The sequence below is a fragment of the Dipodomys spectabilis genome, unplaced genomic scaffold (assembly GCF_019054845.1).
Source record: "Dipodomys spectabilis isolate Male_0828 unplaced genomic scaffold, ASM1905484v1 ptg000089l, whole genome shotgun sequence".
In the NCBI taxonomy this organism is placed as follows: Eukaryota; Metazoa; Chordata; class Mammalia; order Rodentia; family Heteromyidae; genus Dipodomys; species Dipodomys spectabilis.
The window spans coordinates 789,396-816,642 of NW_024870766.1; the positions used below are offsets into that span (position 1 = coordinate 789,396).

General features: G+C 39.2%; 1 protein-coding gene across 1 annotated transcript in view; it reads left to right on the forward strand.

Moving 5' to 3' along the window:
* The window catches only part of Slc25a13 (solute carrier family 25 member 13), a 160,862-nt gene that overhangs the window by 115,774 nt on the left and 17,841 nt on the right, over window positions 1-27,247 (forward strand). The window contains exons 13-14 of the mRNA XM_042684629.1: window positions 273-353; window positions 20,967-21,107. Of these exons, the coding sequence (XP_042540563.1) occupies window positions 273-353; window positions 20,967-21,107 (222 nt within the window). The remainder of the gene's footprint in view (window positions 1-272; window positions 354-20,966; window positions 21,108-27,247) is intronic.

Here is a 27,247-nt window from a genome sequence, read left to right on the forward strand (position 1 = left end):
AGTGTTTCTTACTATTGTGACTGCAGGACTTTTATGAATTTTGAGCTTCTAAGTCATTTTATATTTTTTCTCCCTACAACGTTAAGAAGGAATATATATTTTACCTTTTCAAAACCATATGTATGCTATTAAAATACTTCTCTCAAACCGTATTAGATCTGTTGAATTATACAGTAGACAAAAAATGAATATATATTAACAGATGCATATTATTTGTGTTTAATGACTTTGTTTATATTTTTCATCAGCTTCTATAAATATTTTTCTTCAAGGTGAATGATTTTGTGAGGGATAAGTTTATGCACAAAGATGGTTCTGTCCCAGTGACAGCAGAAATTCTTGCTGGAGGCTGCGTAAGTACCTTTTGCAGATTGCCTACATTTGAAAAATCTTGTTTTACATACATATCACTGTCATGGTCAGCAAATATGAACTAAGCTTCTGTTTAACCACAGATCTTGTACCAGGGCTGTGTTTCCTAGACAGGCGGCCATTCCTGAGGTGAAGGGTAAATGTTTCTGATCTTATTGCCTGTTAAGTCATGCCTGTTCAATTCATCATTGCTTGTGGTTGGTCTGCTGTAGAAGTCATTTGTGGCAGGAGTGTTTGGCCTTTGAAAGATCTTTGCGAACCCTTTCTAAAATTAATTTGTAGTACATTCTTTCCTCGTGGTACCCTCTGCTGGGTCAGGCACTAAAATTTGTAGCATGGAGCCAGCAACCATTGCTTTCTGCTTTGCTTTTCTATGCAAGTGGCTACAACCCTCCCAGCCTTCAGTGCTTCTGGGAGGAAGAGGCTGTGCAAGAGCTGGCTGAAGATCTCCGCATAGTCACATTGAGCAGACTGCGTCTTGTTCTGAAGTTCAGCAAAACTTTTTCCATCGCTATCTCATGTACCAATTTGTCTATGTGAATGCAGGTACATTAAGTAGATGAACCCACACACAAAGATTTGTGTTATTTAAAAGCAAGCTTCATTACAGAAACAGGCTTTGATCACTCAGTCAAGATAATATCTAACTTCAAATATCTTTTCTTAGAAGAATTGTGAAGTCTTTCTCTTTCCTTTTTTAATTAACTGCTTCTCAATAGCAAGTGTTATTCACAAAATAAATTTTTAATTGTTATACTTTAAGTCATACAACAGGGTTTCATTAGTTTATGAGTACAATGTCACCCCTAATTTTTTTTCTTGAAAAACCATTGAGTTTAGAAGCTGAACAGACACTTGCACATATTCATGCTTGTGTGAGAGTTTATTGTCCTATCTGATGTTGAATGGTAGCTCTTTAAAAAGTGGCAGGGGATCAGTAGTGCTGGTTCCTGGTAAATTTTGAGAGATGTATGGAATCTGGCTACTGCCTGGCTCTCTGTTTGATCACTGACCTGTCAGAGATAGCTAGGTAGGATCCTCATAGTCTGTGAATTTAGGATGGAAAGAGGGAGCCTTTAATGTCTTCACTAAAAAGGCACAATAATAACCACAGAGAACAGCAGGAATTGCCTGAAACTGTTCTCCTTCATAAGTACACTTCATTTCAGACAACCCCACAGGTTCCACTGGAGGATATGGGTTATCGCATTTTTAAATTAGTGTTTCCATGGGTTAGATCTAGCCAATAATTGCCAGGGGCTGAAGGTAACATAGCATTTCAGTAGGTCAGGTGGAGGTGGGTTTTTTCTTTTTAAGTTAGATTTTAAACCTACTATAAAGACGCGATTATAGATCTCTCCAAGAATTTAAAATGCAAAACAAATTTTGTGATGCTACTCAAGATTCTGGCAGTCATCCTGGCATGGTGCCCGGAGGTGTATTTTCTTACTGAAAACATTTTGCCTTCACATGCCTGTGGTGCCAATGAGACTGGCTGTGGCACATACTGTCGAGGTGCCCTCTGTAGGTGGTCTTGTTTTCCAATGCAGAATACAGATTGGCACCAGACGTGGTGCCTCGTTACTATAAAAAGGTGCAGCCCTTTTTCTGATCTGTTCTAAACACAGGATTAAAATTGGAGCCACTCGGGCTTTACCTAAAAAATTTCAAAATGAAGTTTGCCATCCTTCATCTCAAAGGTAGGTAGAATGGTCCTTAGTATTTTACAGTCACCTCCTCTTTCCTTCAGTCACTGCTTCATGAAGTAAGAGCTTATAGTCAGATAAGCAGTCCTGTGGGAAGTAGTCAGCTGCTAGAAGTCTTTCGATCTCTAAATAGAACGTATAACATTGTGGGCAGGGGAGTAGGGGACCGCACGCACCTGCCAGAACTGGGTCTTGAACTCAGGGTCTGGGCCCTGTCCTGTAGCTTTAAGCGCAAGGCTAATGTTTTACCACTTAAACTACTGTTCCACTTCCAGCTTTTTGGTGATTAATTGGAGATAAAAGTCGTATAGACTTTCCTACTTGGGCTAGCTTCAAACCATGATCTTTAGAGCTCAGCCTTCTGAATAGCTAGAATTACAGGTTTGAACCACTAGCATCTGGCAGACGAGTCCGTCTTTGTGTGCGTGTGCATGCGTGCGTGCATGTGTGTGTGTGTGTGTGTGTGTGCGCGCGTGCGCGCGCGTGCAAGCAAACGTGCGGTCGCCTGCACATGCAGGCTAAATAGCAGCAGTGTCTATTCTTACAGGCTTTAGCAAAACTTTCCCTAATCAGAACCAGTGTGTACTTAGAAAAACTTATGTTCCACAGCCTGCTCTGTCCAACTGGAAATACAAAGGGTTTTGTGAGCCTGTGTCAAATGAGCAGTTCCCTGCCTTAGTTCAGCCAAGCATTGCTGGGCAATGACTTTCAAGTCCCTGGGGAGCTCACCTTGCTTCATTATTACTGAAAGCTTGTACACATGGGTGACTTACGCACTCACAACCAAAACTGGTTCCTTCTTGAACAAGGCCTTTTCTGTTTTATAATCTGACTTCTACAAAAACAGGGAAAATATGCTGGGAGATTCTTGTCTCTTAACCTCATAACTTCATAGTGCTTAGCCACACAGTCTTGCTTTATTTATTATTCTTTTTAGAAAAATGAAAGTGGTAGTATACTTGGAAGAACACAGTCATGAGCTCTTAACAGGAATAAATTTTAACCCATTCCTTTTTTTGTTTTTGATATAACCGTATCTGACACATACAAAAGTTTGACCTTATTTTTAAGCTCATTTTTTTTACATTGGGATCTTTTATTTTAGTTTGGAATCTAAAATTGGACTTGTTCTCTGAAGCTTTTTGTAGATTTACAGTTAGCTGTAGTGATATATTCAGCAGAGTTCAAGCAAGACTAAACTAGATGCTAACACTGGGGTTTATAAACTTGATGTCTGAAAGAGTTCTTTGTGGTTGCATTTTCTCTGTGAGTAGATTTCTGCATTCTAAAATATTTTAGGCTGATAGTTGCAGTGGTTCTGATAGGGACCTGGGCCTTCTAGTTTCCTTGTACTGAACATAGATATCCTTCTCTTTCTTTTTACCCTTCCCCTTTTGTGGGTCAGGAACTGTTAGTGACAGCAAATGTGTTAGAGGGGAGAGAGCCTGTGACTACTACCCCATTTCCAATGATGTAAAAACTGGCATGCTATCTCTGGGTATGCTACCATTGTTTCATATTTGTTAAAAAAAATTTTTTTAATCTGTGCAATGCCATATGATGTATAGGTTACAGTTTTCTATCTTTTGTGTATCCAGTGGAAATACGGGGTTAAAATCATGGGGAATCTGGGATCATTAGTTTTGATTCTTTGATATTAATAAGAAGAATAGCTAAGAAAAGCAAGGGTACCATATTTAGGATATGGGGATTGGGTTTGAGTTTGGTTTAGTATTTGTTGTTTGTGTTTCTGGTTCCAGAATTTGAACTTAGTGCTTTACACTCTTGCTCAACATTTTTGTTTGTGATTGGCACTCTTGCCATTTGAACCATGCTGTCAGTCCAGCTTTTTATTAGTCAATTGGAGATAGAGTCTTAGAAACTTTTCTGCAGGGATTGGTTTTAAACCATAATCCTATGATAGCAGCCTCCTGAATAGTTAGGATTATAGGTGTGAGCCACTAGCACCCATATCAGAATTGGTTTTTAAGGGAGAAATATAAATAAGGTGATGAATTTGTCTCACATTAAAATTAATATTCACCAGAAAAGCTATGTCTACAACATATGAACCTCTGCTCATAAAGTTCATAGTTAGTAAAAGTTACTTATATGCCAATGGAAAAGGGATACTATTTGGAAAATAAGTGAACATGCTTTTGAACTATATTTTTTGATATTGTATTCCCAGTATTTCCTATTGTGATTCACTCCTGTGTATGCCTGCTTATGGGTGTTTATATTCATTTTGAATGGGATAAACCATTGGTAAACTCACATCACTAGTTCTGAAAGGGATTGGTAAGAGTGCCACCATTGGGAAAACATGGAATGAGCAGTAATTTTAATTGTTTTCCCCTGCAAATAGATAGTACCCTGCAGCTGTCATCTGCCTCTGCTTTCCCTGTTATACCAATTCTCATATATGTGGGGCTTCTTAATGCTTGTTTTTGTATAGTGATGTATCAGTTGTCTTTTGTTTAGACACAGGGTCTTGCCCACGCTGGCCTGTAACTTCCTGTGTAGCCCCAAGCTGGCCTTGAACATGTGATCTTTATGCCTCTGCCTCAGCATCAGTTGCTAAGATTATATGCATGTACCACCAGATGTCATTTTTAAGGCAAATTCTTAGACTCATCTTTTTAACATTACATTCAGTTGTGTTTTTTTTTTAACTTTTGGAAAACATGAAAGATGCAGACACAAATGTATTCCCACTTAACTTAAAATCACAAACTTGAAAATGAGGTTCTCGTGTATCTGTTCTAGTTGTTTTTCCCTTCTTCATATCCAGAGACAAACCTACCGTGAGATAAACTTGGTTTTCATTCCAATACATATCTTCCCATTTTATGTCATGAAGAACATACGTGAGCCATGTAAATGTTTGCTTTTAGTGTTTACTTCAGATCGGGTACAATAAGAACAGTTCGTGGTTTTTAGATAGAAACTTACGCATTCTTTTTATCAGTGCTACTGATGTTCTTTACTTTTAGAGAAGAGTATCAGAAGGGAGCATTGCTTCCAATTGTTGTAATGTGGTATAGTTGTAATCAAACAGCATGTGTGAATTTATAGGCCCGTTAACTATGGTTAGAACAGTATGTTCATTTAACCAAGTTTTTGGTAACTTGGGGATTTTCCCTAGACTTTAGTCATTTCTTCAGTGTTAAAATTTAAACATATATCCAGTTCTGAATAAACTTAAAAATGTTAACCTTCCCCACTGAAAACACACTCTCTGTCTCCTATACCGGGGATCCTACCTCATTTCTGTCTTTTTTTCTCTTTTCTTCTCCCTCTGCATAGCTCTTGCCACTTTTCAATCATTCTGTGCAGTCTGTCTACCTCTTGCTTTCTGTGTTTTGTTATAAAGGATAGACACCTCACGGGAAGGATCTTCTCACTCATTGGCATGGCCCAAGGACCTTGGATTAACATGGCAACTGGCAGGCTCCTAGTAAACATTTGCTAAATGAAAAAATTTTGAAGCCAAAACACCTCTTAAAAATAAGTTTGTCTTGGACTTCCAAAACTCTGAACCATGAACTAATAAGACCTTATTCTTTGTAATTTTTTAAATGGTCATTGAAAGTCTTCAATTTAGTTCATATACATCTTTTTTTCCTGTGTTAGTTATGCTCCTTTTCATTCATAATAAAATGTACCTTCTGTCTTTTCAATCCATAATGATAGTGATTCCCAAGTCATCCAGAATAGAGAGGATTTAGAAAGACATCACTTTGCAAAGTAAAATATTCTGTTCAACCTTTTGCAGGTCTAATTTTGGAGAATTACATAGTAGAGCTGATTTAATTTATAAAATAAGTCTTTATGAGAATAATAATAATAATTTAAATGATCACATATAACAGCAAGCAATCCCTGTGCTCTAAAGAACATGGTCTTTAAGTCATTTCCAGATCCTGAAGCCTTCACCTACCAGTTGTGAGTCAGGGACTAGAAAACATAATTGCTTTAGATGAACCTTAATATTTGTTTGTTAGGGTTTTTTTTTGGTCGTGAGGTTTGAACTCTGGGCTTGGGCACTGTCCCAGCACTCTTCAGCTCAAGGCAAGTGCTCTACCTCTTGAGCCACAGCACCACTTCCAGTTTCCTTTTTTTTTTTTTTTTTTTGGGTCCGGTCATGGGGCCTGAACTCTGGGCCTGGGCGCTGTCCCTCAGCTCTTCAGCTCAAGGCTAGCACTCTACCACTTGAGCCACAGCGCCACTTCCGGCTTTTTTCTTTTTACTTATGTGGTGCTGAGGAATCGAGCCCAGGGCCTCAGGCATGCAAGGCAAGCGCTCTACCACTGAGCCAACTTCCCAGCCCTACTTCCAGTTTTCTTGTGGTTTATTGGAGATAAGAGTCTCACGGACTTTCCTGCCTGGGCTGGCTTTGAACCATGATCTTCAGATCTCAGCCTCCTGAGTAGCTAGGATTACAGGCGTGAGCCACTGGCGCCCTGGGTGCCTTAATTTTTATCTGCAAAATGGAGATAACTTTATTTCAGTTATCTGTTGCCATATCACAAGCCACTCTAAGACATAGTGGCTTAAAACAATAACTTGCTTCTCTTCATAGTGACTGGATAGTTCTGTATATTTCATATCATTTTATCTGGATTGTTGGGGTTTCTGGAAGTCCATTTCCTCATATAAATAGTAGCCAGCTAGGAGCTCAGGCTAATGCCTGAGGGTAGAGGGGTCTCCTTCAGCTGGCCTTGCCACTGGCTAACTGGACTTTCTTAAGCCATGTTGTCTCCCCTACTCAAAGGAGGCCTGAACGTACAGTGAGGGACCTGGAATCAATTTACCCACATCGTATTTGTTAAACAATCAGATTCAGTGGCAAGGAAAATATGCTGTTATTCTGAATGGAGAAAATGGCAAAGCTCTTGTAGTCATCTTTAACCTATTACTCTTAACCTTTCATGGTCATGGCGATGATTGGCTGAGAAAACATCGGTAATAATTAAAATACGATGAGCGCTAATCTTCCTTCTGTTCCAGTATCTTTTGGTAACTTTGGATATATGTTTTGCAGTTTATGAAAGCATGTGTTCCATTTAGGCTTTTTGAATGGAAAAGAATGTGATCACACACAGTTGTATTAGAGGAAAGGAGAGTTTTTGGAGTTTGGCTATGGACCCAAACTACGTTGAGGACTCTTGAAATCTCAGATTTTTTTCTTTTTCGTAGCATTTGAATATATTAATTCTCAGAATACCTGAGAGTAACAACTGAAAGGATAAAAGATTTCTTTTTGGCTCATAATCTCACTGTAAGCTGGCACGACTGCTTTGAAGCCTGTGGTAAAGCAGAAACAGCATGGCAGAAGTACACAGTAAAGGAAAGCTACCTACCTCATGGCAACCAGCAAGCAAGGTAGAGGAGGCCAGGACAAAATACATCCTTTCAGGGCATTCTCCTTTATGCCCCACATGGCTTCCACCACCTCCCCATGATGTCATTAGACTATGGGTATATCCGTGAATAAATCCACTGATGAGGTTAGAGCACTCACGCCCTAGTCACTGTGCAGAACTCCATTGTTCATGATCTAGTCTTTACAATAACATGAGCGTTACGGTGACACTTCAGATTTAAGCCATAAGGCTGGAGATTGGTACTGAACCCAAAGAATTATGCTCTACTGCTCAGCTCCAAACAACCCCAGCCCCTGATCTCAAGTATAGTTCTGCTCGCTCATCAGTTTCTAATGACCAGTTGATTTCTCCCCTTCTCTTTTTTCTTTTTACTCTTTTTTTCTTTTCTTTTTACTTTCCTTGCCTTGTCTGCCTGCCTGCCTGCCTGCCTGCCTGCCTTCCTTCCTTCCTTCCTTCCTTCCTTCCTTCCTTCCTTCCTTCCTTCCTTCCTTCCTTCCTTCCTTCCCTCCTTCCCCTCCCTCCCTCCCTCCTTCCTTCCTTCCTTCCTTCCTTCCTTCCTTCCTTCCTTCCTTCCTTCCTTCCTTCCTTCCTTCCTTCCTTCCTTCCTTCCTTCCCTCCTTCCCCTCCCTCCCTCCCTCCTTCCTTCCTTCCTTCCTTCCTTCCTTCCTTCCTTCCTTCCTTCCTTCCTTCCTTCCTTCCTTCCTTCCTTCCTAGTTTGAACTTAGGACCTTGAACTTGTTGGTGTGTCACCATTTAAGCTATGCCTCAGCCCTTTCTGCTATAGTTATTTTTTGAATAAGGTCTCAAGTTTCTGCCTAAGCTAGCCTGAACTGCAGTCTTCCTATTTATGCTTTCTGCATAATATACTGGAATTGAACTCTAGGCCTTGTGCTTTACTAGGTATGTCCTCTCCCACTTGAGCCCCACTTTCACCCTATTTTGTATTGGTTATTTTTGAAATAGAGTCACACTTGATGTCCAGGTCTGTCTGGGTTGCATTCTTCTTACTTGTGTTCTCTGTGTTGGTAGAGATGACAGGTATGCATCACTGTGGCCAGCCATTGATTGAAATGGAACTTCTTGTGAACTTCTATATCCTAGCTGGCCTCAAAACATGATTCCTCAATCTCTGCCTCCTAATTATGTATGAGTACAAGCTTGAGCCACCTTACCCAGGTCTGCTCAGCTTTTTATTTGGTTGAGGTAGGGTCTTTTTGTCTGGGTTGCCCTCAAATTGTGATCCTCCTAATTTCTACCTTCCAATTAGCTAGGATTATAGATGTGAGCGATTGCACCTGGTTCCAAGTATCCTTTTATTATGGTTTTTACTGTATCTTAGCCCAGGTTGCATGCTTACCTCTTAATTAAGAGCTTACCTCTTAATAGTAAGCAGATTTGAGAAGAAGAGGTATTTTGATTACTACTGCACACACAAAAAAAATCATTTTAACACCTAGTGGCTACAGGCAACAATTGATTATTATCATCTCAAGGTTACCTAGGTTGACTGGATCTTCCCCAACCCAGTATAGACAGAGGGCAGCTAGGATTGGAGTGTCAGCTGCCAGCAGTGTGACTGTGGGTTAGAGCATCTACTGTGGTTTCTCTGAGTGGCTGAGACATTGCAAACTATGGGAGCCTGATTCTGAAAGGGAGCTACCCAACAATAGGGATCTTTTAAATTTCTGGATAGAGCCATTCACTACTCAGGAGGTAAGATCTGAGGATCACAATTCAAAGCCAACCAAGGTAGATAAATCTCATCCTCAACTAACCAGGGGGAAAAAAAAGTGGAAGAATGCCTCAGATGGTAGAATGCCAGTGAAAAGTTGAGCAAGTACATGAGTTGAAATCACACACACACACACACACACACACACACACACACACACACACACCTGAACACACACACACACACACACACACACACACACCCCTGAACAAAAGCTACAAGATAGTCAGATACAACATTGTATCATTTCAGATCCACAAAAAGAAAAATTAGTTCTCCTTAATAGGAATAACAACAAAGTATCTTTTAAGTACTAGACAATTCAGAAAACAGTGTTGTAAGAGAGAACATCATCCTCTTCTACCCTGGAAGCCATCTGAGCCAGTTACAGGTCTTCCATGTGAGTTGGTTGCTTATTCTGGAACTCATTGATCTTCTGAGGTTGTTTGTGGTTACAAGGAGCTCTAAACTAGCAGTAAAAAAAATGAGGATTTACATTCATGACTTGAAACTAAAGGCTCTTGAGAATGGAACTGACTGCCCTCTCCGTTTTCTCCCCTTGGCCTACTTGATCTCTCTCACAGTAATTTAGCATCTCTTCCCTTCCCTTTTTTCCTCTTCCCTTTTTCCCTCCCTCCCTCCCTCCCTCTCTCCCTCCCTTCCTTCCTTCCCTCTTTCCTCCTTCCTTCCTTCCTTCCTTCTTCCTCCCCTCCTTCCCTCTCTCCCTTCTCCCCTTCCTCCCTCTTTTTTTCCCTCCCTCCCTCCCTCCCTCTCTCCCTTCCTCCCTCCCTTCCTTCCTTCCTTCCTTCCTTCCTTCCTTCCTTCCTTCCTTCCTTCCTTCCTTCCTTCCTTCCTTCCTTCCTTCCTTCCTTCATTCCTTCTTCCCTTCCTCCCTCTCTCCCTCCCTTTTTCCTTCTTCCTTCCTTCCTCCTTCCTTCCTTCCTTCCTTTCTCTTTGTTTCTCTCTCTGTCTCCCTCTCTCCCCCTCTCTCTCCCTTGACACCCCCCCCCCCCTTGCTGTTCCTATACTGGGTCTTGAATTCAAGGCCTTTCACTATTTTTTGCTCTTTTTTTCTTCTGCTGTTGAGACAAATCCCAGCCCCAAAGCCTTGTACTTTCTTAGCTTTTTCTGCTTACAGCTGGTGCTCTACCAGTTAAACCATACCTCCACTGCTGATTTTTGTTTATTAGTTGGAGACAAGAATCTCTTGAATTTGTCTACCAAAACTGGTTTCAAACCTTGATCCTCAGATTGCACCCTCCTTAGTAGCTAGGATTACAATAGAACCTTTCAATCTCTTTTTGTCCCCTGCATTGGCCTCAGGTAATTAGCCCATTTGTGTTTGATTTTTTATTTAGCTACTACTAAGATAAAAAATTTGATTGACAAATTGTATTTCAGATAGAAGGTCAATGACAAACCTTGAGTCATGACCCCACCTAGATATAAATGATTATATCCTCAATAGTTTAATTTTTTCCAGCACCTATAAATGTCTTCAAACTCTTCTTGTGCTGTTTTGTTTTTAGCTCTGAATTCTGTAAGTGTGCCCTGAATAATAGTGTGGGTACTTTCATCATAAAATATACCCAAAGCCATATTCCTTATGATTGAGCTTGAAGTCCCTTGAGATTTCAGAACCAATCATATCAAACTAGGGAGAAAATGCCCTTGTGTAATGAACACATAGACTCAGGCAATCAAAGCTGGTGAGGAAGATTGCCTGAAGTGGATTTAAGTCCTACTTTTGCGATCTTGCTCTTCTCAGGGTTCCTGTGGAGAGCTGGCCTCACAGTGCAGTTTTCTTAAAGCAGAATTCTTCTTTCACTTACAAGTCTCTACACATATCGTATTCATAAATGTAGGATGGCCTGAGGCTCAGTCATTAACTCAAAATCATTCTTGTGTGACATGTAAAGTAACAAAGACGATACTATGGAAATAAGTTCATTTTTTTAAAGGCTTACATTTTTAGAGTCCATTTATAATTTAATAACAATTTAATACATGATTTTTTGAAATATTTGTTTTTATTTAGACTATTTCCTAGGGGAATTTTCTGTATATACTCCAAACTGTAAGAAGACCACCTTACACAGATTATTTATGTTTACATTAACCCTGTTCATCAACTCCTAATGACTTGAAGCCTTAGAGACTGTATCAGGTGTTATGTATAAACTGTTGTCTTTGCTTAAAGAAAGAAAGAAAAAAAAAAACAGTCACTTGAGAAGATCTTTCATAGAAGATAACTATGTGTTGTCAGCTCATTGTATCTCTCAGAACTTTACGGACTAAACTAGGACATCCAAATACTGAAGAAAGAATCCCCATCACACTGAGATTGATCTGTGCCTTGGGAAAGTTCAAAAAGTATTGAATGAATAAATGTTTGACTAGTAGGTGGTATTGATGAGGCAATTACAGAATTGGGAAAGAAGGGTAGTTTCTTATATACCATGTCCAATTTGCTCAGAAACAGATGACCAATGAAGAACAGTTACTCCAGGGAAGGCAGTAAAGGAAAAATTGATAGGCCTCTGACGTAGCTGTAACCATATCTACATATGTGGATCCCAGGATGTTTCTCACGAGTTTATGCCATCCATGAGTACTCAGTAATAGAACCAACCTTTAAAATGTTTATTTTGACTTCATTTCTAAAAATGGCAAATAAGTAATTCCAAATATATTCAGAACCTTAAAAACAGGATAAAGATAATAACATGGGGGAATTTTGTATAGTTTATTTATTGTGGCTTATGTTTTAAGAAAATATTTCATTGAATGGTTAACTTGTGAAATTATCATGTCAAAACCATGAGGGAATCATATAAAAGAGAGGTTTTTCTTAAAAGAGCCAATGATTGGGGCAGCAGGGGGAAGGGGGAAAGCCAACCATGGCAATGTCCAAATTTGGAGATTTCTGAGAAGCCGAGGAGGTAGCTCCATCATGGTTCACCCAAAAGGCTGTCTAGGGGATGGGACTAAGGTTTTGGCCTGGAATAAAGTTCCACTGGCTGCCTGCCTCAGGGACAAGCTTTCTCCAGATGACTCTTGCATAGACTGACAAAAGGGAGGGAATAAAAAGGAAGAAAGAAAGGAAGGAAAGAGAGAGGGAGGGAAAGAAGGGAGGGAAGGAAGGAAAGAAAGGGAGGGAAGAAAGAAGGAAGGAAGGAGGGAAGAAAGGAAGGAAGGAAGGAGGGAAGGAAGGAAAAGACTGACCTGATGGTAAGAAGTTTCTGAAGGCTGTAAATTTACTGTTTACTTCCCTATATAATTAATGTCAAAACTTAAAAGCCCAATGTGATTGTGTTAGCAGTTTGGGGGGAGATAAGTTTAAACCATGAATGCAACGCAGTGCCTTATAAAAGGGATCTACAGAGTACCCTCTTCACTTGTACCATGTAAGAACATAGGGAGACGATAGTATTTGTGAACTAGGAAGACGACCTTCACCAAGTCCCAACTATGCTGGTACCCTGTCCTTGGACATCCAGACTCTATGTTGTTTCTCTGCTGTCTAGCCTATGATAGGTTCTTGTAGGCACACTAAGACATTTAGGTATAACCTGTCTGGTTACAGCTGCCTTTGGAGTCTCGGATGATACATTATCTTAGTAGAACAAAGTCCAACATTATTATAGCCACAGAGACAGCCAGATACCATCTTTTGTTTTCCTTGCTTTCCGTTCTCTATTAAAGTCTCTGAATATTTTTGACTCTGGAACCATTATTCTGGATTTCTAATAAATAGAGGAGGGATTTGTTATGCTTGGAAAATCTGAAGAAAGAATGGGCCACAGCTTTCATACTTTAGATATGGAAAGTCTGTAAAGCATTAAATGATTCTGGTGGTAGTAGTCAAAATAGACATGTATAACAAGCAGACTCCAAATGTTAACATATTTGACAAGTTTGTAACTTAATTGCTTTTTAATGTCAGTCAAATAGCTTCTGCTTTGGTTTCTTGGCCAGGTTCCTATAGGCCTATTAAAACCTTATGAAGCTGAAAATATGAAACTTAATATTTATAAAATCTGTAAACAGAATAGCCATTTCTGCCTATCATGTGGTTGAAAAATTAAGATGAGAACACAGCCTAATTAAATGGTAAGAATCTATTTAATTCTCTTTGCAAAGCTTAACTTATATACCAGATCAAAGGAAAAAAAATTGTATATTGCTTTATGTTTAGTGAAGTGAATATTTAGTTGGAGTCTCAGTGATTCGTTTACTAGGTCTGCTATACCAATACAAAAATTTATGTCTCACAGTTCTGGAGATCCCAGATTGAGAGATTGGCAGGTTTGCTTTCTCTTGAGACTGCTCTCCTTGTTTTGCCTATGACAATTCTCTGTGTTCACAGGGTCACTCCTCAGTCTCTGTGTTATCTGTATCCTAATTTCGTCTTAGAAGGACACCAATCCTAATGACCTTGTTTTATTTTATTACTTCTTTTTTTTCTTTGTATTTATTATTTTTTCTGCCAATACCTGGCTTGAACTCAGGGCTTTGTTCACAGTTAATACTCCACTATTTGACCCAGGCCTTCAGTCTGGCATTTTACTGATTAATTGGAAATAGAGTCTCAAGGACTTTTCTATACCAGCTGGCTTCAGACCTTGATCTTCCAAGTCTCAGCCTCCTGAGTTGCTAGGGTTACAGGTGTGAATCACTATCTCCTGGCTTAACTGCTTCCTTAAAGGCCCTGTTACAAAATACAGTCTCATCTTAAAGTACTTTGAGTTGGGTCTTAAATGTATGAGTTTTCTAAAGATATAATTTAGCCCATAACAAGTAGAGTTTAAGAAAAGATACTCTTGTCAACTTGGGTGGGAACTTAAGTTCCTGATTACAGAAGATGACAATGTGTCTTGGATGACAATGTGTGTCCCCATACACATCCTTTCAGAGCCAGATAGAGTGAATGGCGTTTGACCTCATATTACCTCAAATGGCCATCTTTTCTGGGAGGTTGTTGAATGCCTTCTTCAACACTTAGCACAGTAGTCGACTGCTACTGAGTAATGCACATTAATCCAGTCCATCCACTACTATTCACTGAATACGTGTGTTTATGCCTTTGACTCTTATATAAACTAATAGTATTTGTGTTACAAATAAATAATTTTAAGGCTTCTATCTAAAATTGAGTTGGTAAGAGTAGAAATGAAAGTAAATTGAAGTTTGAAGTTTCTTAAGAAATTTCTTAAGAAATCCTTATTTTCTAATTTACTGGATATCCACATACCTTCATCATCACATATATATTCATTTTAATGGACCACAGATCATTAGGCATTTACCTAATTGTAGTTGCAATTTTGTTTGTAGCCAAATATTCAAAATAAGGTATTTGAATTTTAGTTTGTTTTTGTCATATTCTGTAACTTCATATTAATCTATTTTTGACACATATAAGCACATATTTTAGAATATCAGTGTGCAATTAGATATTCTTAGCACATGTCATTTGTGAAAAGCACTTTAAATCTGAGTACATTCAATTGAGCATAATTAAAATATCAAGATACACATTCTTCATATACATTTTGCCACTTAATTTTTTAAGTACTTATAAGTATCTACCATGTGAATTCAAATTAAGGGAAGGTGATTAAATTATAGTTATATTTAATGCTTTTACTTTAAAACAGCAGCAATTACTCTATGTTTAAAAAAAGGAATTTGCTGTATTTTCTGTGGACAGGGATTGATTGTGATATAAGTATAGTATCCTCTGAGAGTTTGGAAGACTGTTGGTTAGAATGGCTTGGTAGGAAAATCATAAAAAAAAAAGAATGGATTTTCATCTTCAGAGTATTTTGACTTGACTCCTCATATCCCAAGAAAGAATACTATTAATTTAGTGGAGAGGCACAGGGGAAAGGTTTGCTTTTGCAGATGAAAAAAAAAGTAGACTGTGGAGTTACAGGAACTGGAGCTTCTGAACTGATGCTTTAGATATAATATTTTTAGGCTGTTGAAATTTCTTATGGTTATGATAATGAGCAAAATGTCTTGAAGTGACTGTAAATCTTACTTGCCCACTCCTGCTCATTGTTCTTGAAGTACTAAGAAAACATGAAGCAGATAGTACGATTACAGTGCCTTTCTCATATTTGCATTTTTGAAATGTTGCTCTTGTTATATTTTTTAAAAGAAATAACATGGGACACTTCTCAAACTAGAGTCCCCTATGTTGAGTTTAGAAGTGTCTACAATGAAGTAAATAATTATGTGACACAGCAAGAGAAATTTTGGTTGCAAAATTATGAGGAAGACAAAGAATTAAGCTTCTAGGAGCATCTGGACATTGAAAGAAGCTGTGATAGAAGCTTCATTTTTAGGTTCTTTGCAAACTATCTATCTGATAGCCCATTTCAGAGAGGGAGTGTTACAAGAAAAAAACCTATAATTTTACTTTGAGCTGTGAGTACTGTATCATGTGAAAAATTAGAGCATTTGGAAACGATGATGCTTTGTGTTCCTAGAGCCTTATTCTATGAGAAGCTGGGTGGTTGGGCTTCATGCTGACAGACTGGTAGCTTTCACAGCCCCATTTACCTTTCCAGTTGCTCTGAGCCTTCCTCTCTTGCATGCAAAGGTGGTGAGTCTATGAAGATTATACGCTTCAAGTAGAAGTCTCCATAGCTAAATATGTCATGAACTTTGGTTTGTATGTCGACAAGCAAGGTACCAATAGCTCCCATCTTTGTGTGGGGGTGGGGGTGTATGTGTATTCTGATACTGGGACTTGAACTCAGGGCCTCATGCTCATACTTAGCTTTTTCTACTCAAGACTGGTGTTCCATTACTTAAGCATAGCTCCACATCTGACTTCATTTTCTCTATTGAAGATCAGATTAACTTCACCATAATTCTCTCAGAACTTTAATCATGTCTCTTTACTTGATTCTGTATTTATCTTTGAAGCACAAGTAGTAAAGACAATTACTAATTGATATGTTTTTTCCTATAACTCAATTCTTCCCAACTCTGTATACCATGAAAGCAAACTTTAGTTGTTCTGTGCCAGTACTAGGCCTTGAGCTCAGAGCTGCAAGCTCTTGCTTGAGTTTTTCCATTCAAGGCTGGCACTCTACCACTTGAGCCACACTTCCACTTCCAGCTTTTTTTCTGGCTAATTGGAGGAAAGGATTTCATGAACTTTGAACGGTGATCCTCAGATCTCGGCCTCCATGGTATCTAAGATTACAGGATGTTCATTGTTCATCCCACTCTTAGTCCCTCTCCACTCTTGGTTTTGCTCCCTCCCATCGCATGCAAGCTCCTGGCATCTGTTACATGTGGTATATGCCCTCTCTCAACTTGCTATGCCTTGCCTTCTGCAGCATGTTCCTCTTTATCACTTGCGTACCTGTTAAGCATGATCTTATCCTACTTTCTGTTCTGAATTCATGCCGTAGACTCTTAAATAGACACCACTGTGGTGCTTCCTGTGGCTGTGGGTCCTCTGAGGCCCTGTTCAGATATCACCTAAGCTGTTTCATGGACCCTATGGTCTCCCACCCCTTACTTCATTGCAGATGCAATTGTTTTAATTGTGGCCTTGTATCTTTCATGTAGTCTGCTAAAACCCTAATTATTCACCCTGCTTCAGGCCTTTCTTCCCACATTAGTGCTGTGGACACTCCTGTCTGCTGCTCAGGAGTCCTCCTGCGGCTTGGACACCAGTCTTACTATTCTACTAGCTATGTGCTCAGCCCTACTTACAAAAATTCACTATTACCTTATCCATCCATAAAGCAGCTTGTTCTTCTAAGTTAGTGTCATTAACTTTCCATGATTTAGCTCTACAACCTCGCTGTTGACTGGCTACCATCTTTCATATCCGTTCTATGCCATCTAGAAGGCCACTGGTCAGACTTCCATGCTGCCATGGAAGGTAAGGAAGTGTCCAGGCTCTAGCTGCCAGCAACTTTCACGTAGAATCATAGTCTCCCTTCCTAGCTCAGTGACTATGGGCAATTTAAAGAATCTCCTTACTCCTCTCAACCTCAGTTTACTTTGTTTACTTATAAAATCAGGATAATCTATATTATTGCCTACCTTATGATATTATGAGAACCTAGCCAAAAATGCACAGTGCCATGTACATTGTAGATGCTCAGTAAGTGATGATGGATAAAGTAGATCTCATCATAATTATTATCCTTATTCCATTTTACTTTACAAATGTGGTACTAGGTCTGCTGCCATACACATTTGGTATCCCCTTGTTGCTGGTTTTCTTCTAGTTTTACCTAGACTACCTAAGTCCTGAGCCCATTTCATTTGTCAGCTAGCATTTTATCTTCTATTTTTATTGTCTTTTAAATAGTTATACAAACGAGTTAACATGCAGTTTAAGAATGAAATCAATCTTGTTTGATGTCACACTTTCATCGTTTCTTCCCTCCCTCCCTCACTTCCTATATTTGTGAGTCAAGTAGTTACTGTTTTGGACAAAGTGTTGGTGATGCCAAAATGAAGAACCACAGATGGTGATTTAAACAAATGATATTTATCTTCTTACATTACTGGAGGCTGGAAGTCCAAGATAAAAATATTGGCAAACCTGGTTTTTTCTATGGCTTCCCTTTTGGTCGTTTTATCTCTGTGTCTTTGCATGATCTTTTCTCTGCACCTTACATGTCTCTATTTAATTTCCTCCTCTTGTAAGGTTACCTGAGAGATTGGATTAGGGTTTACCTTAAAGACCACTTTAACTTAATTCCCTTTGTTATAAGGCCCTGTCTCTATAAATATAGGTCACATTATGACACATAGAGAATGGAAGAGAGTCATAATCAACTATTTTCAGCCCATAATAGTTGATCTAATCTTTCTATGCCTCAGTTTACAATTAAGTAAAACACACACACACACACAATGTACAGAGCAATACCCAAGTAGCCCATAATGGATGTTAATGTTCAGTGAATACCCATTCTAATCTTACTTCAAATTCCTTGAGAACAGAAAGCTTTCTCAGACATCCTGTATCCCTGCTGTTGCTAGGACAAACTTTGAACATGATCACTTCTAAATGTTTGGGGAACAAATATGTGAATGAATGATGAAGATGAAGAAGCAAGACTGTAATAGGTGAATGTTTCTTTCTTATAGGGATTCACTAACAAAAGCAATGGAAGGAAACATGTGGAGAAGTCGTGTCTCCCACAGCAAATACAGTGTCCCACACTGAGTTCAATATGTAAAGCTCTCCCTGTCCTACTTGCCAAAGGTCCTAGAAAGTTACAGGGAAATGACTTGTGACAAAAATTACACTCACAAAAACGTCACCATCTTTACACAGCCAGAGCTCGCAAGTGATGAGGGACACAAAGACTGTGCACAATAGGGATTCCTGTTCGTTGTCTGCCTATTCTGCCTACTTGACTGTCTTTGATCTCTGCAAAGGAGAAACATGGCTAAGGTACTGTGAACAGATAATAGACTAGGAGTTAGAAGAGCAGCAGGCAGTGTGTTGCTCTGCGATCAAACTGTGGTGATACTCAGACACCGTCTGAGGATAAGCATCTCCTCCCGGTGCCTTGCAGTCTCACATTTCCTTCCAGCCTGACTCCAAAGGACCCCTTGATTCATCTTTGACACCTTATGCCACATTGAATCTAAGTTGTTTCTTTCTGAGTCCACCAGAAGTTATGGGCCCATAGTTCCTTTTTCCTGGTATCATTACAGTCTTCCTGAAGCATCTGTTTCATGCATCATTCTGTGGTGGTATCAAGTGTGTTATAGAAAAGGGTACATGCATCTTAAACATGTGAGAGTTTCTAATTCAGAGGAAATTTTGAACATTTTTCATGGTATTTTTATTGGCTACATATATTTATATATGTATCTATATGTATACATATAGATATATGTATGGACATAATTTAACCAATTCCTTGCTTTTAAATATTTATATTGTTTCTAATTCTTTATTTCCAGATATTGTAAATAATACCCCAAAGACTATCCTTGTGGTTAATTTTGTTTGGGTTCAGATCATTTTGGGAGGGCCCATACATAGGAATAAAGAATCTACCATGAAGTAGTTTTGAATTATGTTGACCCAAATTCCCCATGTTACCATGATGGTATCTACTGAGCTATGAAATGTCAGCACCATGACTGCAGCGTGACTTTAGTGACATCTCTGCATTCTGAATTGTAAACTGGGCACTGGTGGCTCATGCCTATAATCCTTAGCTACTCAGGAGGCTGAGATCTGAGGATCATGGTTCAAGCCCAGGCAGGAAAGTCCATGAGACTTTTATCTCCAATAAAGCACCAAAAAAACGGAAGTGGCACTGTGGCTCAAGTGGTAGAGCGCTAGCCTTGAGCTGAAGAGCTTAGGGACAGCACTCAGGCCCAGAGTTCAAGCCCCACGACCAACCCCCACCCCCCCAAAAAAAATTCTGAATTGTGCTACATACTAATCTAAGTTTGGATGATACAACAATTTAGCAAATTGGTGGCAAGGAACAAGTTGAAGTATATGATAAGAATATAATTGCTTCTAATAAATATAGGCTTAGCTTTAAAATGGCTAGCTTAAAATTTCTAGTATAGTACACTTTAAAGATTTTGCTAGTGATCTTGGAGGTATGTCATCCAGCCATTGTTGGAATGAAGTAACACACACTATTCATAAAGTTTGGGCCATAATTGATTTTAATATATATTTTTACTACTTTGACATACCATTTATCTTATATGAAAAGACAATTCTCTATACAAGTAACATATGAATGATATAATATCATATGAATAATCCCATAACTGATATTTGATGATCCACCCAATTAAAAAATGTTATCTAAGTTTACCTGTTTGCATGCAATTTTTGAATCATTGCCAGAATCCTGGAACCCATTATTTAAGAGTATTTGTCTTACTTTTCCCTTGTTATTGTAAAAAGCAGGGTCTGTGTTTCTTTATTCTAATACTGATTTTTTTTTATTTTATCACTACCTTTGTACACTTGGCTTTGATGTTTGTGGTGGTATATGCTTGTACAATAGGATTTTATTTTTTTCCTGGTGCTGTTCTGGAACCCAGAGCCTTACACATGCCAAGCAAGTACTCCATGATTGAGCTACATCCTCAGTCCCCAAAGATTTCCAAAGAATCTTTTATCATTTACTATGAGGCCAATAGAAGTTGTCCTCTGATCTTGCCCTCTTTCAACTTCCATATTGAGAAGTTGGAGCTTCCACATAAAAGACTTTCTAAGCAGTGATTTTACTTGGATTCGTTTATAACCAGATATTTTAATTAATAGAGATTGAAACTACAGACTCTTACAGATAAAACTGTACGTGTGTATATGTGTGTGTGTATGTGTGTACACATGTGCTGTGCTTGTGCCCATCCTTGGGCTTGAACCCAGGGGCCTGTTTTTTTGTTTTGTTTGTTTGTTTGTTTTGTTGGTCGTGGGTCTTGAACTCTGAGCTTGGGCACTACTCGTGTGCTCATCAGCTCAAGGCGAGCACTCTACCACTTGAGCCACAGTGCCACTTCCGGGCCTGGGCACAATCATTGAGCTTTTTTACTCAAGGCTAGTACTCTTCCACTTGAGCCATAGCTATACTTCTGACTGACTGGAAGTTCACCACTATCTTCAGATCTCAGCCTCCTAAGTAGCTAGGATTACAAGCATGAGTCACCAGCACCTCTATAAGAACTCTATCTGTGACCCACATTAGCATATCACAATTTTGACCACAAATCTTTTCTTTTACTCTTTAGGCTGGAGGCTCCCAAGTGATCTTCACGAATCCTTTAGAAATTGTCAAGATCCGTTTGCAAGTAGCTGGAGAAATCACCACGGGTCCCCGGGTCAGTGCTTTGTCTGTTGTGCGAGACCTGGGCTTTTTTGGCATCTACAAGGTAATTTTACTTTCAGTCATTATTTGATTACTTTCTCATCTCCTAAACTGTAGCTATTCTTCCCAATGAAATTGATCTCTATTTCTGCACCTAGAGAAGATGTTCTTCTGGAACCCATAGGACATCTTTATGCCAATTCCCTCCACCTGCAGAAAACCTGCCCTAATAGATGCAAAAATCTAGGATGACTGTGATGTGAATAAGACTAGGAGGCACCATTTTTCAGGAGATAGGCTAAGCTCTGTTTTTAAGGAAGCAGTCTAGGCATGTCACCTGCCTAGCATGTGCAAGACTCTGTGTTCCAGCTCCAATACCACAAAACAAGGGGGAGCTCATACTAGGTCATGAATTTCTTTTTTTTTTTTTTATTGTGAAAATACTGTACAGAGGGGTTACAATTACATGGGCAAGATAATGAGTACATTTCTTGTCAAGCATTGTAGCCTCCTCCTTTGTTTCCCCTTCCCATCCCTTCCCAGCCTCCCCCCTCCACCCCCCCCCCCCCCCGCACCAAAGTTGTAAAGTTCATTTTCAACATAACAACTTGTACATCTCATTGTTGCAATGGGTCCACCTGTATCCCTATTTAAATGATTTGCTTTTTTCTCTTCCCCTCCACAAATATACCAACATCAAATACAGTGAAAGCAGGGGTTATACTGTGGGGGAGGGACATAATGAATGTATTTTCTGATCAAATGTATCCTGGTTCTGTCCTCATTTTCTGTATCTCTGTTTCATCTTAATTATTATAAATCTTAAGCACTTATTATTTAGAAACTTTTTTCAGAATGACTATAAAACTTTCAGAGAATTCTAGAGATTTGTTATTTACAGTCTTCTGTCACCATATTGTAAAAGAGTATACCAAAATCATCTGTGTATATACTTAGCTCTACTACTTCAAATCAAAGTGCTTAGCATTTTTCAATGAGGTTTCAAAAAAGATTCCATACATTTTATTTCATTTATTTTTACATTATATTTGTATTATCTTTAATTAGCTATACATAGGGGTTACCATTCAACATGTCAGTTTATGAGTACAATGCATCTTGAACAATATATCACACGTTCCATACATTTTTAGAATTTTTGTTTTAAAAAGGATGCTGTACAGAGGGGTGACAGTTACATGAGTAAGGCAATGAGTACATTTCTTGTCAAGCATTGTTACCCCTTCCCTTGTTCTCCCAGTATCCTTTCCCTCCCTCACCTCCCCATTTACCTTTATATATAACTTGAATAATTAAACTTTTAGGGGATATTGGAGTGATTAATATATACTTAAAGTAGTTTCATTAATATCCACATATTAAATGATAAATAAATGATTATATGCTATACTGTGTTAAATGATAATACTATACTATATTAAATGGTAATGTACACATATTAAATGGTAAAATGAATGCTATTCTTGCACATCCATATTAAGAAATACTTTATTCAAATTATTCATTTGAGTGTTAAATCAGCATTGTAATCACTCATAATCATAGCCTCATCCACTTTTGGACCATCTGCTAACATGTGTTTTTACCCCAAGCTATGCAAGGTAAGATCCTTATGATCTTCTTGTACAATATTGTCCCTAAAAAGTTTATGTCATAGACACAACAAGGAGTTGATTTCTTCTGTTCTTTTCTCAGTTCATTCTGAATGAATGTAACAATTCTTTGTAATGTGTAACAACTCTACCAGTCACTTTTCAGAGAATCTTTAATTGACTTGTTTTGACATTCAGCCCAACATTTATGAGATCCTACTCCCAGGAATACATTGGGTTTTTATTTTATGGGATTTTGTGTATGTTTGTGTATATGTGTGTTTTGTTTTTTGTTTGTTTGTTTTTTGTAACTTGGGTGCCATAAGTGACCTCAGTAAATATCAGTCTTAGATTTAAAAAAAAAAAAAAAATAGAAGCCAGGCGCTAGTGGCTCACGCCTGTAATCCTAGCTACTCAGGAGGCTGAGATCTGAGGATCGCGGTTCAAAGCCAGCCCGGGCAGGAGAGACCGTGAGACTCCTATCTCCAATAAACCACCAGAAAACTGGAAGTGGCACTGTAGCTCAAGTGGTAGAGCACTTGCCTTGAGCTGAAGAGCTGAGGGACAGTGCCCAGGCCCAGAGTTCAAGCCCCACGACCGACCAAAAAAAAAAAAAAAAAATAGGACTTACTTCAGGCAAACCTGCCTTCCCTAAGTGACTTCCAAGGTCTAGGGTTTGCAAAAGTACCTCCATAATTGAACCTTTGCAAGTGTCAGTATACTGTCCTATTTAGGGGAATGATCTTAAGGGATAATGTTTTTTTATTTAGGCATTTGTAGTATTTAGTAATACACATGCTGATTTGTTCTTTGCATTTAAGATGCCCATTCTGCAATTATGCAGGGAACACAGAATTTATACATATGTTGTTTACCAATTCATTATCAGTTATTGGAAATAAACAGTATTGTCATGTGGCATAGTTAGGTGAGTCTGAAAGAAATCATCTTTCTGGATTTTTAGGCTTCTGCAGTCTGTAACAGGATGCAGAAGCTTGCCATTTTGACAGGATGCCAAGCAGCCTTTCAACAGACTGTCTGGTCCTCAGATACTATGGTAGTGACAGTTACCAAAATGTCTAGGTGAATACAATGGTAAGGACTTGTTTGCTATTACAGAAGCAGACTATTAAAATGTCTGCAGATGATCACGACTAGGATTTAGTGCTTTTTATCTTCATATTACTTTATAATCTTAATTCTCTTTAAGGCCTGTGGAAGTAGCTGGTATCCTGATCTCGTAGCTGAGTGAGCAGAGCTGCCAGCCATGGTATTTGAGCTGAAACTCAGGCTCAGAAGTTGTCTGTTTCCACTTTTGTGTGAAAATTGCTTTCCTGAAGTGAGCAGGATTGCTCAAGTTTGAGCAAGAGAGCTCTCCCATATAAAGTTAGTTTAATTACTAGTCTAGTGGTTTAATCTAGTTCAGAGGCATTCCGCAAGGCTTGGCACTGGCCTAACAAAATGCTGTTTTTGGTGTGTTGGTAATTACTGAGTGGAGTCACTAGCGCTTTGCACTGGAAACTTGGTTTCATCACAAGGGAGTGCACAGGCAGTCCCATCCTTCCTGCTGTCCATCCATACTAGCTGATCCAGAGACCTGAAGGTTGTTCTCCGGCAAACATGACCTGTGTGAGGTGTGAGCATTTTGCACTGTCACACTTGTGATCCTCATGTGTGATACTGAACTGGTGATACTAATCTTGGAACCTGGTAGGGGCCCGCACCTTTTTATCTTGTCCCAGCACACTCTCTCCTGAAAGAGTCATCACTGGCCCCGTTAGGACCTATCCTTTTAGGGATCCCCCCAATTTGAGCGTTGCTGTGTGCCTTCATATGTTTTTTGTTTCAAAATAGTACCTTTTAACAATAAAGCTTCTCCATCTGTAAGTCTTGGTTGGGTAGAAATGAGCAAGTGGCCAAGAATGACCTAATACTTTTTAGCCTGGTATGTGTCCCTCTGTGTGGGTTTTTAAAAAGAGACCAATGGCCCAGTTTTAGTGGGGACCCCTAATCTTCCCTCTGCTCCCCTGGGTCCCTTTGTTTGTCTCTGTTAACATTACAGTGCCAGACCCTGGAGGGTGAGTAGTTGGCTCTCTCTGTGTGTTTAGGCCTGCTGAGCCTAAGCTTACCTAAATTGGGCTTAACCAGGCTTTCTGTTTTTCTCCTAAATTGACTTGCAAAACACCTTGCTCTTCTGTGAATTCACAGTGAAAGGCAATTGGAATACTTGCTTTAAGAATACATTTACAACTGAAAAATAAATGTGGCTATAGTAAACATTTCACATTCCTGAACTTAGAAGTTGTTTTATACAAACATTGTGAACTATAAACAAAACCCCTTTTCTGCAAATGGTAACCTGTTGTGAGATATAATGCAAGAAATAGACCATTGAAGTAAAGGTGGGATTATTAATTGCCTTTGAAATAACTACTTGAAGATAATGTAGTTAAGGAGAAAAATGTATAACGTATACTTGTTTTCTTAAGAATATGTGGTATTTTAGCTGGGCATCCATGGCCACTCAGGAGGCTGAGAACTGATAATGGTGATCTTAAGCCAATCACGGCAGCAAAGTCTATAAGAGTTTTACTTGCAGTAATCAGCAAAAAGCCAGAAATGAATGTGTAGCTAAGTGGTAGATCACTAGCCTGAAGTAGAAAAAGCCAAGGGAGAGTGTGAGGCCCTGAATTCAAGCACGTGCATCACGTGCACACACCTACCACAAACAACTGTGTGTGGGGGGGGGGGAGGGGCGTTTAGAGGTCTCCAGATGTAGCTCAGTAATACAGTACTTGCTCAGCGAGCATGAGACATGAGGTTCAATCCCTACCACTGCGGAAAGAGAGAAATTCCTCTTCACCTTCCTATCTTTATTACTATGTGCCAGGTACACTACCTGCATTTCTATCCTTTCAGATACTCCAAGCTCCATACTTCTGTCTGCAAGCACTCTTCCCCTTAGATCTTAACACACACTTCTCACTTGCTGTTTTAGTTCCCATTCCAGTTCTCTGGCCATGCCTCTTACCATCTTACACTTTTCTATGGATGTTTGTGTCTTCCCTCATCTGGAGTGTTTTTGATAGCAGGGACTTATTTGTTTATCACTGCTGCTTTGTAACAGTTTTGACACACCTGATGAATGTCTATTGAGCATGTGAATAATAACTAAAAGCCAGGTATTTTCATATTATGCATAAGGACATTAGAGCAAAGAAAGAGAGAAAATTGATTAATAATGACCAGAGTCCATCATATTAGGAAGAATCTCATGTGAAAGGAGGACAATTGTGTGAGAGATCTCTTTCCAAGTTTTCGACATTCATTCTCCTCTAATGCTTGGGATGCAGAACCAAATCAGTAAGGGATGGCACCACAAGGACTTTACCAGCTGTGGAGCAATTGGCTAGCTACAGATTCATACAGTACAGTACTGCAGTTAAGATTGCACAAGATGGTACAGTACAGTATTGCAGTATTGCACAAGATGGCCAAGAACAGCTTTCTGAAGCCTCTGATGCTGAATCATGGTTAACTTGAAAGGCAGGGACAGATATCCTGACAGAAGATAAAGGACTTTGTAGCTAAGGGTGGTGATACTGACCTGGACTAAAGGCCGTGGTAGTGGGGATGTATTTGAAGGGTGTTAGAAAGAGAGTCTTAGTTGGAGAGGTAGAAAGTAAAGGAAGATTAGAAGATAGCATGCAGAGTTCCGGCTTCAGAAACTGATAGATGGTAATAATGTAAACTTTACAATTTCAGAATATTTCAGAAGCTGTGAGGTCCTTGGAAAATCTTCTACCTATTGTTAACTTTATAATTATCGAAGAGAAGTCCAGAGATGAAATAGTTTAGTTAGATGGCCTAGATAGACAGGGGCAGGACTTAGACTGTTGCTGATCCTGTTAAGGTTAAGGTACTGAGGGACTAGAAGCTGGCAGACGAATGGAGACAATAAGTGTTCTGTGAGAATCATCTGTGTGCCTAAAATCTTGAGAGTGGATGAGATCTCCAGGTTATGGGAAAACCAGTGGTAGAACTCATAATCCACCATAGTAGCTGCAGTAAGTACAGACGGGGAAGAGAGCAGAAGCAGGTGTCTGGTGGAGAGTTGGAATGACCTGAAAAGCAGGAAGAGCAGTGAGTGATGCAGACAAAGGGATGGGGAAAAAAGAACAAAAACCAAAAAGCCTTAGAACTTAAATATGTTTGTCAGCGGTTTTCTTTAAGTTTTTGTTTTTGTTTTTTTTGGTGCCAGGTTTTGGGGCTTGAACTCAGAGCCTGGGCACTGTCCCTCAGCTTTTTCACTCAAGACTGGTGTTCCAAACCTCCACCTCTAGCTTATTTGGTGGTTAATTGGAGATAGGAATCTCAAGCACTTTCCTTCTTGTGATGGCTTTGAACCATGATCCTCAGATCTGAACCTCTGGAGTAACTAGGATTATTGATGTGAGCCACAGATGCCCAGCTAAGAAATCCATTTTAAAGAGAATGGTAGGGCTCCCACATGAGGAACTGTAAACAGAGACAACTCACTCAACCTAAAAGCTTCTCTATGAAAGAATAGCAGCTAGAAGAAAAAGTGAAA